The following is a 13,238-nucleotide window of genomic DNA, read 5'->3' as shown; positions in this document are numbered from 1 at the left end:
TATTTCCATCTTTTACAGTTTCAAAATAACAAAAACAGGAAAAGGGCCCAAAGCAAAATTTGGGCACCTTGCATGGTCAGTACTTAGTAACACCCCCTTTGGCAAGTAAACACTTTCTGTAGCCAGCTAAGAGTCTTTCAATTCTTGTTTGGGGGGGGTTTCACCCATTCTTCCTTGCAAAAGGCTTCTAGTTCTGTGAGATTCTTGGGCCATCTTGCATGCACTGTTCTTTTGAGGTCTATCCACATATTTTCGATGATGTTTAGGTTGGGGGACTGTGAGGGCCATGGCAAAACCTTCAGCTTGCGCCTGTTGAGGTAGTCCACTGTGGATATTAAGGTGTGTTTAGAATCATTATCCTGTTGTAGAAGCCATCCTCTTTTCATCTTCAGCTTTTTTTTTTAAACACACAGTGTGATGTTTGCTTCCAGAATTTGCTGGTATTTAAATGAATTCATTCTTCCCTCTACCAGTGAAATTTTCCCCGTGCCACTGGCTGCAATAGAAGCCCAAAGCATGATCGATCCACTCCCATGCTAACAGTTGGAGAGATGTTCTTTTCATGAAATTCTGCACTCTTTTTTCTCCAAACATACCTTTGCTCATTGTGGCCAAAAAGTTCTATTTTAACTTCATCAGTCCACAGGACTTGTTTCCAAAATGCAACACGCGTGTTTAGATGTTCCTTTGCAAACTTCTGATGCTGAATTTTGTGGTGAGGACGCAGGAAAGGTTTTCTTCTGATGACTCTTCCATGAAGGTCATATTTGTGCAGGTGTCGCTGCACAATAGAACAGTGCACCACCACTTCAGAGTCTGCTAAATCTTCCTGAAGGTCTTTTGCAGTCAAACGGGGGTTTTGATTTGCCTTTCTAGCAATCCTACGAGCAGTTTTCTTGGAAAGTTTTCTTGGTCGGGACCTCTACTTGACCTGTTAACTACCATTTCTTAATTACATTATGAACTGAGGAAATGGCTACCTGAAAACACTTTGTTATCTTCTTACAGCCTTCTCCTGCTTTGCGGGCATCATTTATTTTAATTTTCAGAGTGCTAGGCAGCTGCTTAGAGGAGCCCATGGCTGCTGATTGTTAGGACAAGGTTTGAAGAGTCAGGGTATTTATAAAGCTTTGAAATTTGCTTCACCTGGCTTTTCCTAACGATGACTGTGAACAAGCCATAGCCCTAACAAGCTAATTAAGGTCTGAGACCTTGGTAAAAGTTATCTGAGAGCTCAAATCTCTTGGGGTGCCCGAACTTTTGCATGGTACTCCTTTCCTTTTTTCACTCTAAAATTGTACAAAACAAAAATAATACACTAATCTTGTTCAAAATGTTGAAAAGAATGTTTCATCTTTAACTTTATGACTTTTGGAGATCAGTTCATCTTCTACTCACTTAACCATTCACAGTAACAGAAATTTTGACCAGGGGTGCCCAAACTTTTGCATGCCACTGTATAACCTTCTTTCAGCATGATTCAACATTGTACCTGCCAATCTGCAACGGTGCTGCAAGCTCACCTATCTTACTCCATACACTACACACATTCAAATACACCTTCAGTCCTGTATTCACCTTTTTGAATTTGACCTGTCAACAGCCTCTCCTCACTACACATTGCCTCCATTTGTTAACCGGCTACTTCATCTTCTGCACTATTACCCACCTTGCCTACCATACTTCTTACATTGAAATATACGCAGCTCGGGACACTGGTCACACCACACTCAATCTTTTGGTTCCTAACTTTGTCTGAGGTCTTATCAACATCTGCTCCCACAATATCTCCACTAACTGTGCTGGCACTCTGGTTCCCATCCCTCTGCAACTCTAGTTTAAACCTCACCGTGCAGCATTAACAAACCTTCCCACTCGGATATTAGTCCCCTTCCAGTTCGGGTACAAGCCATCCCTTCTGTGCAGATCCCAACTTCCCCGAAAGAGACCCAGTGATCCAAAAATCTTATGCCCTCCCTCCTTAGTCAAGTTTTAAACTGTATCATCTCCCTGGTTCTGGCCTCACTAGCACATGGCACAGGTAGCAATGCTGAGATCAAAACCCCTGCAGGCCCTGCCTTTTAACTTAGCAACTAATTTCCTGAACTCCCTATGGAGTACCTCAGCATTCGTCCTACCCATGTCATTGGTACTTACATGGACCATGACTTTTGGCTGTTCACCCTCCCTCATAAGAATACTGAGGACTCGATCCGACATATCCTGGACCCTGGCACCAAGGAGGCAACATACCATCCAGTACAGTAATCTCGTTCTTGCCCACAGAACCTCCTGTCTGTTCCCCTAACTAACGAATCCTCTGCCACCACAGCATGCCTCTTCTCCCGCTTTCCCTTCTGAGACACAGAGACAGACAGTGCCAGAGATTACCACTGTCACTTTCCTCTGTTAGGTCATCCCCCCAACAGTATCCAAAGTGATACACCTGTTGTTGAGGGGGATGCCACAAGAGTATTCTGCACTGGTTCCTTAACCCCTTTCCCCTTCCTGACTGTCACCCAGCTTCCTGCGTACTGCACCTTGGGTGTAGTTACCTCTCTGTATGTCCTCTCTATCACACCTTCGGTCTCCTGAATGCATCAGAGTTTATCCACTTTCAGCTCCAACTCCTTAACTTGGTTTCTTTGAAGCTGCAGCTGGATGCACTTTGCTCAGTTTTAGACTTCAAGGACACTGGAGGTCTCCCTGCCTTACCACTGATGAACCATCAATAACTCTTTGAGACGTGAGGCGAGATATCGGCTTTTATTGACTGGAAGAAAGAACAAGCAGCAATTGACCACCATGCTACATCCTGGAGGCAGGGCTCAGGCCCCAATCGCCTTTATACCGGGGTCTGTGGGAGGAGCCACGGTCAGTGGGAGGAGCCACAGGAGCAGTCAGCGGGGGGGGGGGGGGGGGGCGTGTCCAGACAGGTATATGTAGCTCACCACAACCACATACCACAAGAGGAGCATTGCACTATCCTATATGTCATCCCGACTGTCCTAGCTGAGAAGATATAAAGAAGAGAACACGAAAACTGGATCTTTTCTTTCCTTTGCTTTCTCCGACTGAAGGGACTCTTTGTGCAAGCCTCAAAGAGCTAAATCCGCAAGATCACCGCTTCAGGATGAAGAAAGCAGAAGTTGTCATTGAAATGTCGGTTAAAATCAACACCTGAACCTGGCTTGAAGCCTGAGAACAGTATATTCATCACATACGCCGAGAAAGCACTAGATCGTTTTAACTGGATGTGTTTTTGTTTTTCCCACCACTCTCTGTAAACCCTAGAGACTGCTGTGTGTGAAAATCCCAGGTACTCAAGCAAACCTGTCTACCACCCTCTGACTAAATTAATTTCTCTGCATCTCTGTTCTAAATGGACGTCCTTCCATCCCGAAGTCATGCCCCCTTGTCCTAGACTCCCCTACCATAGGAAATAACTTTGCCATATCTAATCTGTTCAGGCCTTTTAACATTCGGAATGTTTCTATGAGATCCCCCCTCATTCTCCTGAACTCCAGGGAATACAGTCCAAGAGCTGCCAAATGTTCCTCATACGGTAACCCTTTCATTCCTGGAATGAATGTTGCTGCCTCTTGATTAGCTGAACAGATATTTGCATTAACAAACAAGTTTACAGGTGTACCTAATAATAATTGGCCACTGAGTGTATTCATTGCATTCATGAATTTACACCGATGTCCTACCTCTTCACCAACTTCAATACCAGAACACTTTCTCCCATGTTGTCCTGTTTGAGTGATATTATTCTTGCAATAGGCTGTATAACGTATCGAAACTCCTTTAGGTAATTTGCTGTTATCCAGGATAACCTTAGATGACAAGGCCTGTAGTAAAAATTTAAAAATGGAAACATAATTTCTAAATATTATGCATTGAGTAATTCAGTGCAGATTTTAATGAGAAGGATCAGTTCTTACGTGATAGGCTTTGATTAACTCGATTGCCGTTTGATTTCCAACTTCGGACTTTGGAATGTGAACTTGGAGTGCCTATGCAAATAGAGAAACTATATTTTTTTTTCTGTCTGGGTATAAGTGGCTACAGTTATAAAGAGAATAGCTCCTAAATGCTCTGTTTTTGACAAGCAAGTAGCAACAAAACAAGTTTTGGAAGAAGTGTGCATATGAGCAGTGTGTAAAATTTACAAAGGAAATTTTTTAAAAAATCTGTCCCTGTATCATTAAAGATAAATTTTCAACCATCTCAATCTAGTATCATGGCTTCAGGTTACTGTGTATTCATTGGAAGTTGCCAATAATATCTTCACCAGTAACCAGAAGATGACCATCGACTGTTAATGCTTTTCCACAGCCAAGAGGCAGAAAACAATACAGGAACGTGTAGTTTCCACAAGTATAAATTAAATCAGCTAATCTCGCTTGGACTCTGCTTTAACACAGACATTCCCTTTGTTCTCAATCCCTTCTCTGCAATTTGGTAATTGTGGAGGATGATACAATAGAGGCATTTAAGAGGCTCATGAATATGCAGAGAATAAAGAGATATGGACTATATGCAGGTAAAAGGGATTCGTTTAACTAAGTGTCATTAGTTTAGTTAGCTCAGCACAGAATAATAGAAATAGATGATAGGCGCAGGAGTAGGCCATTCGGCCCTTGGAGCCAGCATCGCCATTCAATGTGACCATGCCTGATCATCCACAATCAGTACCCCGTTCCTGCCTTCTCCCCATATCCTTTGACTCCGCTATCTTTAAGAGCTCTATCCAACTCTTGAAAGCATCCAGAGAATTGGCCTGCTCTGCCTTCTGAGGCAGAGCATTCCACAGATCCACAACTCTCTGGGTGAAAACGTTTTTCCTGAACTCCGTTCTAAATGGCCTACCCCTTATTCTTAAACTGTGGCCTCTGATTCTGGACTCTCCCAACATCGGGAACATGTTTCCTGCCTCTAGCGTGGCCAATCCCTTAATAATCTTATATGTTTCAATCAGATCCCCTCTCATCCTTCTAAATTCCAGTGTACAAGCCCAGTCGCTCCAATCTTTCAACATATGACTGTCCCGCCATTCTGGGAATCAACCTCGTGAACCTACACTGCACTCCCTCAATAGCAAGAATGTCCTTCCTCAAATTTGGAGACCAAAACTGAACACAATACTCCAGGTGGGGTCTCACTAGTGCCCTGTACAACTGCAGAAGGACCTCTTTGCTCCTATACTCAACTCCCCTTGTTATGAAGGCTGATCATAAGCTGAAGGGCCTGTTCCTGTTCTGTATTGTTCTATGTTAAAATATGCTTGCTTTCTAAGTTTACATTATTCGGACAAAAGCTAATCAATTTGAAATGTTAGCTTTTTTTCTCTTTCCACTGATACTTTGGAACTACATTTTAGGAATGTGCAATTAAATTTTGAAGCCAAGTTTTCTGCAATATTCTGCCTGATCTGAAGGGTAATTGCAATGTCAACAAGGGAACATTAAAGCTCTCAAGTCATTCAAATTGCACTACAGATGTAGGATTTTCAAAGTATATTGCCTCTATTGGTTCAAACTCTGTATCTAAAATTGTTATGCAGTTTCCTCTGGAATATAGTTGCAGCTGCTACCCCAATCACCTTTGAGCAAAAATGTTCCCTTTTTAAATAATCAAATTTGTGATAATGCATTATTGTAATTCCTAGTGCAATCATTTAGCTATAATACTGAGTTTGAGACCACGTATTACTCTTACTCTATCTAAAAATCCATCACTTTAAAAAGCTTTCATAACTTTGGAAATTATATATTAGATAAAGCTGACAAACTTTATCCATTAATAAAAGCAAAACCCAGTTTACTTTACCTAATTGCCTCCAGTATCTCATGCCATTCTGATGAATTTTCATAATTGCTTTCCATGACATTAAAGTTATTCCATTAATGTTGTGCTCAAATCACCAAGCAATTTACAACTGTCCCCAAACTAACACATCGAATTAATAAGACATCACTTGTTTTTGTGCTAAATGTTACAATATTTTAAAACATTCAGAATCCTATTACTCTTTCTACATTGTTTTCAACTCTTGCTTTTACTATTAAGGGCCTACTCAAGTCATTTTCATTTTCTTGTTCTCCCATTCCATTAAGGATTTTACAATTAAAATTCCTTTCCTGATATGCAGACTGCATTGATCCAAATCTGCAACTTACTTAACCAATCTATTTGTGTCGTTTGTAGTCTGCTGCATTATCATCTCTGCCTGGTACCAATATTCGCTCCACTTTTTCTCTGGAGCATCAGATGTTGAGGGAAGAGCTGAAATTTATGGAGTTGTGGGAGACAATAGCTAGGGTAGACAGCCAGAATCTTATTTTCCAGGGTAGAAATTTTGAATACTACTGGCATAACCTTAAGGTGAAGGGGGAGAGGGAATTTAAAAGGGGTGTGCTGGATAAGATTTTTCACTCAGGATGAATGCACTGCCAGAGACGGGAGTGGAAACAGATATAATAGAGACGATCAAGAAGCTTTTAGAGAGACACATTAAAATGCAGGAACTGGGGGGATATTGACCAAGTGCTGACAGACAGGATTAGTTTAATGGGCATTGTGGGTGACACAGACAATGTGAGGAGAAGGGCCTGTTTGACTGATGTTTGATCACTTAAGGCCTCACTGATGGTTGGAGTCAAACATGGATGTTGTACCCTAGCTGACATATGCAAACCACTACACAAGCCAGGGCAGTATGATATGGCAAGCAAGCTGTTGCCTCCCCTCTCCACGCGGATGATGAATCTAAAGGAAAGGCAGAGACCGATACAATTTGGCACCAGCGGCATCGCAGAAGTTGCCAGTCAATGTTGAACTCAATGTGGAACTAAACTGAAGAACTGAACATAGAACTAAGAACATGGAACTCAATGCAGACCCCAAGACAAAACGCAGTGACTCTAGCTCCTGATATCTTCTGAGAGTTTACTCCTGAAGTCTTCCCTGTGAGTGGGTATAGCCACAAGACAGCAGAGGTTTGAGATCATAGTTTTCCTAGATTAGCTGCCAGCCATGGCTGATGAGCTCCATTTTCCGAAAGTGACTGGTTTTAAGGTGCCAGTAACCCACTTTTGTCCCTTCTCCTATCAATAAGAATGGTTCTGTCGGGCTTAGTAGCTAAGCTACACGTGAAGGCCAGGAGCTGGACTTGGTTGTCAGAGGCAATTTGAAAAGATCATCTTTGGGAGCATTTACTACGTAGTATGAGCGTATGTCCACTAGCACCTCCTCCCCACCCCGAAATGACAACCTTAAGGAACTCTCACTGCACATTTACTAATTTGTTAATGTGACAATGGAGTTTTGAGAAGAAACTTGTCCAACCTACAGAAAGGTCAGGAAAATATTCTCCATACTAAATGTCCATCCAGTTTTGAAAGTTTATGAAGTTGGCAGATGTTAAGATAATTCTTGAAGATGGCATTGGAACTTTCTGAGCTCAAGAATAAAATTCAAGACTTGTCACCAAATGAAGAAGTTGAAAACAGAGTGTATAAATTCTCAGTATTTGAAGTTAGAGTGTGAGATAGAGTGCTACTTTATAAAGCACTGGTGAGGCCTCACTTGGAGTGCTGTGAGCAGTTTGCAGCCCCTTATCTTAGAAAGAATGTGCTGAAACTGGCGAGCTTTCAAAGGAAGTTCACGAAAATGACTCCAGGATTGAATGGCTTGTCATATGAAGAGCGTTTGATAGCTCTGGTCCTGCATTCACTAGAATTCAGAACAATGAGGAGGTGAGCTCATTGAAACCTTTCGAATGGTGAAAGGCCCTAACAGAATGGATGAGGAGAGGAAGGCAGAAGTGATGAAGTAGCGGAGCAGATTCAATGGGCCAAATGGCCTAATCCCTCTCTTATATCTTATTGCCTTGTGCTCTTATAGGCAGATTTAAATTTATGTTGTTTCAAATCATTATCAAAAGGTTACAAGGAATGTTGGATCTGACCTTTGAATCACTTGTGCTTGCTTTTAATTGTTCATTAATATTACCACAATCATCTAATGCTTCTAATTTCAAACACTCTTGGTCCCAAGAATTGTTTAGTTGATATTGTCTATTATGAGGGTAAAGGAATGATATTGTGCTCTAAGGCAGTTTGAAAAAAACAGGCTTCAAATTGAGCCCTCTAGAATTCATTACTTTTTAACTAAAAGCAGTCAACTTTTAAGTTTAACTGCTGTGTATACCTAGAACTAATAATGATTTTTTAAGGTGTTATAAGAATTCAGCAATGCCAAAAGCAGGTCATTTTTGCCAAGATGTAGAAAAATTTACAAGGTATGAATCATTTCTGATCGTTGAGCTCAGTGTATGAAACCGAGGTCCAAGCAAGTGAGAACGCAATGTCAGGAAGTCGACAGTGCACTGACCACATCTGAGCCATTTTTATAGTAGTTCTCAATCTTTGTCAACAACATTAAATTGTAATGTAAACCAATAAACCTGTTTTCACAAAATGGTTATGCTTAATTCCATCTCCTCCACAATTGCAGAAATACCCATTCAACTGCAATGAACTATTCTTTATAAATTAGTAACTCACACAGAATTTATCTTTTATCTTTTTATCCTGCTACATTCGAATTTTTATTACATTCAGGATCATTTTATACTGAATAACTTTATTTGCAAAAAAATTTGAGCAGTTTTGTTCACTGAGGATTAAGCTGTTTCCTGTCTCAATAAGCAAGAACTGCTGTTTCTATTTCATTTTCTTATTCACTATTATTATTCATTAAATTAATTCACAAACTAATATTATCTACAGACAGAGAAACACTGTACTGAATGAAAGTTGTTGTAGCCAGTGGTTCTGAAGGGAACCATTCATATTCTGCCACTCACAGTTTGATATTTCCCTGACTAAACCCAACTTGGCGGATCAGGATGGGTGAGTGTCCTTTCCAGTGTGTGCGGTGGGTGTGGGGATAGCAGAAACAATACAGAGAGACAATATGGCCTAAATGACAGAAAGGAACAGACCTCTGCAAGTTTTTGTGCACAAATACTTAAAATGATGAGAGTTTAGTGAAGTAAATGGGCAGCTGGAGTTCAGAAATTGAAGCACAGAGTTTGTATACCCCTGCTGCCTACGTATCACCAAAATCTTGCTGCACCTTGTCACCTTACTCCAGGGATTAAGGAGTCCACCCAACACATGCCACCCACTTTAATTAGGCCGAATTTAAGACCATATGCCATCCCTCTCAACCACATTTTCCTACCTTCTCCCTGTAATTTTTGATGCCCTTACTAATCAAGAACCTATCAACCTCCATCTTAAATATACGTGATGACTTGGCCTCCACAGCCATTTGTAGCAAAGAATTCTGCAGATTTGCCACCCTCTGGCTAAAGGAATTCCTCCTCATCTCCGTTCTAAAGGGATACCCTTGATTTCTGAGGCTGTGCACTCTAGTCCTAGACTCGCCCACTATTGGAAACATCCTCTCCATGCCCACTCTATCTAGGTCTTTTAATATTCAGTAGATTTCAATAAGATTCCCACCCATTTTTCTAAACTCCGGGGAGTAAAGGTCCAGACCAATCAAACACTCTATTTATCACATATATCTGAAATAAAATTTGGATTACAGGGATGCAGTCATTTCAAAGAATACGAACAGTATAGTTTAACAACACTTGACTGTAAAGTGGACTGCCATTTGGAAATGCTACCATATACATTAGGTTCACTTACACAAAAAGCGTCAACACCACTGATTGCTACAGTCAGACAGTGACATTTGCGTTATCAGCGACTCTAACATCAGTAATATAGATGTAATTTCATCATTGTGACAGGAGGAAGTAACTATTTTCAGTAAGCCTTGAATAGTCTGAGTGACAATACTCTGATTATGTTGAATTACTGGCTTAAATTCTTAGACCGCAGTGTTGTTTGTTTAGTACAATAAAAAATTTATTTTAGAAAAAAAATCTATATGCAATTTAGAGTAATGAAGATGAACTAAAGAGTCATTTAACCTATATTCTTATTCCAAAATAAAGCAATTATTAGGCTGTATGATCAAATCCATATCCTTCCTGATTTTTTTTTAAATGAAACCGATGGATCCCTATAAGCAATTTTTATTGTACTGAAAAGATGGAGCAAACTTTGTTCAAAGTTTATCAGCAAGAATTGGACTCAGTAAACCTGGTTTCGTAGGTGATCAGGGCAGCAGAGTTCTGAAATGGTGGTGCAGCTTGTGTGCACATGTTGGGCAGTGAATCATCAGAGAGGTGATGTTGGTGTTAGTGTCAAGTGAACCTCAGCAAGAATATGCAGAGCATGCAGATCATGGCAATATTCATCATTTAATGTCATTTTAATGGTGGCACTGCCAAACTGGAGTTTCAGCTAACTCTCACCCTATTTCCTTTGATGGTTAACAGCAAGAAGGAGCACTTCCATCAGCGTAATTGAAGTTGCTGATTGATTCCTTCTAACTGCCAGATGTTTGATGATCTCTGTTAAATTTCAATAGTTACACAAATGCAACTATTTTGTATTTTTGTCTCTGCCAGTACAAGGCCAATTTCTTTAACTTACTGCCTCAGGTTTGAAAAGACAACAAGCTTAGATTGTCCAACTGAAGCAGCAGAACTTGAGCTCTCTCTTTTCAAGAGATATGTCACTCCCTTCATCAAACACAGTGAGTGAGCTGGATCATTTATTTCCTTACCTTGTAAGCATCTTTAAGTTCTTCCTTAACAGCAAAGAGAAGCTGTATCTTATTGTCATTAAGTTTCTGTGCCAATTGAGCAATGGATGAATAATTCTGCAATTAAAAACATTTCCAAATTACATGATAGCAAAGTACAAGGAAAACAGAAAATGTTTAACACCAGCTCTGTTATTGTTTGTGGTAGTATGTGGCCACATTAAGCCTGAGATATTTTGATTTCTAATTTATGAAATTGGAGGGAAATGTGTGTGTCAGTGGGGGTGTGAATGAGATGGTGAAGGAGTGAGGGTAGAGGGCATTTAAATGTCAGGGTATTTGGGGCACTTGAGCAGTGCCCAGGAGAGAAGCCCTCAAACTGAGTTCAGTCTAGGATGTTTGAAAATCCCGGTGAAAGATCAAATCTCCAAATTGAATGAAGCAAAGTGATTTATATTTGATATAGAAACAGCCATCCCATTCCAGGAAACTCCTGGGAAGCTGGGAGAAATGTAATTTTAAGTACAGAAATAGATATTATTTCCTTAATATAAAAATAGGTTTGTCTTGATCTTTTTCAGCATGCTCCTTGAATCTGTAGCGCAGTTTACTGCAGCAACTCAATTTCAGGTTCTCCAGGCCTGTGATGTCAATGCTCCCAGGTGATAAACACTGTAAACATAAACACCAATTTGAGTTTCCCATCAATTCACCTACCATCCTCACCTAGACACTTCCATCACATCTTCATTGTTTCTGAATCATAATCCTAGAGTCCCCCAACCTGAAACTACATGACAAACACAACACAAAGTCTTGTGGTTCAAGCAAATGACAGCCATGCCCAAGATGGTCAGTTATCCCAGGCCTGCCAACATTACCTATATCACAAGTATAAATAATAACACAGAAGTATTAAGTAGTGATTGCTTGTACTGAGCTAGTATCTAATATCCCATTAGACCATGGGTTCCCAACCTTTTTTATGCTATAGACCTGTACAATTAATCAAAAAGTCTGTGGACCCCAGGTTGGGAAACTCTGCATTAGACTAATACTGTGCTGGTATCTAAAATTGTTTTGGACAAATATCCCACTTAAGTGACAATAGTTAAATCATGTTCGACCAGACAGTGTAAATTGTTCGCATGCTGTACAATCCAATATGAAACATGAAAGCTTTTTTGTCGACAATGTTCTTATCTGACTGTGATGTTTATGTTGAATCCATCTCTCAATATTAAAATCAGTAACAAGAAAAGATCTGCAGATGCTAGAAATTCAGAAGTGTTGACAGTACTCTTTTCCATAGATGCTGCCTGGTCTGCTGAGTTCCTCCAGCATTTCGTGTGTGTTGTCAATATCAAAAGCCAGTTTACCTGATGGCGACTGATTACGTAGACACCCTGAGTGTCAAGGTGACAGTTCCTAGCACTTGGCAACAGTCTGCCATGTTTCTTATTCCCAGCAAAGTGAAGTTCTTCATTACTATAGAAGACAAGTAGTCGAGTGGCAGTTCGCCAACCAATATTATCCTGTAAGATAAAGCAGAATTAAGTACACTAAATACGTGTGATTATTTTAGTGAATAGGTCAATCTATATTAGATTCTCTGAGAATATGCAGATTGCTGATGGCTTCTTGATGGGAACTTTAAACAGATGAGGATAATGAATAAATGTGCTTAAAGATAATTGGTCCCTTTGTAGACTCCTCCCACCCCCACCCTGGACACAGCCCTGGAAACACATGGAGAATAAAGAAGGTAATACACAGAAACAACTACTGGACATTTGCCCCCTTATGCTTGCTCCAGAATTCATGGCTGATCTCTCAGGTAGAAATTCAGAATATGGATTTTTGAGGACTATATTTTACATTAAGGCAAAGTACTCTCCTTGCCAATTAGGAAATTGTGTGAATGCCAGAGACAAGGGTTTCCAATATATGGTCTGTGTTATAACAGGGGCCCCACACATCTAAGAATTCAGTTCAATTTACAGATTTCATTTCTTACTGAACTCTGGGGAGTCTGCAGATGCTGGAAATCCAGAGCAACACACACAAACTGCGAGAGGAATCCAGCATCCCAGGCAGCATCTATGGAGGAGAATAAACAATTGATGTTTCAGGCTGAGGGTTTCATTTCCTACTAGTTGATTTACCCTATATGAATGACGCTTACATTTGGGAAGAATAGTTCATGTGCTGTGGTTGAATTGACAGTACTTTCATTTAAGGTTGATGCAAAATAATTGTAAAATCAATCTAAATATACAGCCTATAGGCATCCATAATATGTACTGTACATCCCATAAAGACAAAAGTATTTGGATATGATCTGGGTTACAGAATTGTGCATAAAGTCCAACCAAGCATTTGGAGCATAAGTTTATTTCTCAAATCTAATTGTCCCTGAGAATATATCAGTGTCTTTTTGACAAATATTACATAAAATGACCTGGCTTCAGATGGACATTGAACATAAAGGGAATACACAGAGATGGCAGGTAAAGGGAAGGGGCTTGTAAACAGGTGTG

At 40.2% G+C, this 13,238-nt stretch overlaps 1 protein-coding gene across 4 annotated transcripts in view; it reads right to left on the bottom strand.

Moving 5' to 3' along the window:
- Window positions 1-13,238, bottom strand: part of LOC140732323 (integrin beta-1-like) — an 89,073-nt gene that overhangs the window by 29,909 nt on the left and 45,926 nt on the right. For all 4 annotated transcript variants that reach the window (XM_073054798.1, XM_073054797.1, XM_073054796.1 and 1 more), the window contains 4 exons: window positions 12,078-12,233; window positions 10,720-10,815; window positions 3,948-4,019; window positions 3,714-3,854 (listed from right to left, as the gene is read on the bottom strand). In XM_073054798.1, coding sequence (XP_072910899.1) covers window positions 3,714-3,854; window positions 3,948-4,019; window positions 10,720-10,815; window positions 12,078-12,233 — 465 coding nt within the window. The remainder of the gene's footprint in view (window positions 1-3,713; window positions 3,855-3,947; window positions 4,020-10,719; window positions 10,816-12,077; window positions 12,234-13,238) is intronic.

Source organism: Hemitrygon akajei, chromosome 8 (assembly GCF_048418815.1).
Source record: "Hemitrygon akajei chromosome 8, sHemAka1.3, whole genome shotgun sequence".
In the NCBI taxonomy this organism is placed as follows: Eukaryota; Metazoa; Chordata; class Chondrichthyes; order Myliobatiformes; family Dasyatidae; genus Hemitrygon; species Hemitrygon akajei.
The sequence above is the reverse complement of the archived record's forward strand: the minus strand, read 5'-3'. Positions and strand labels throughout refer to the sequence as shown.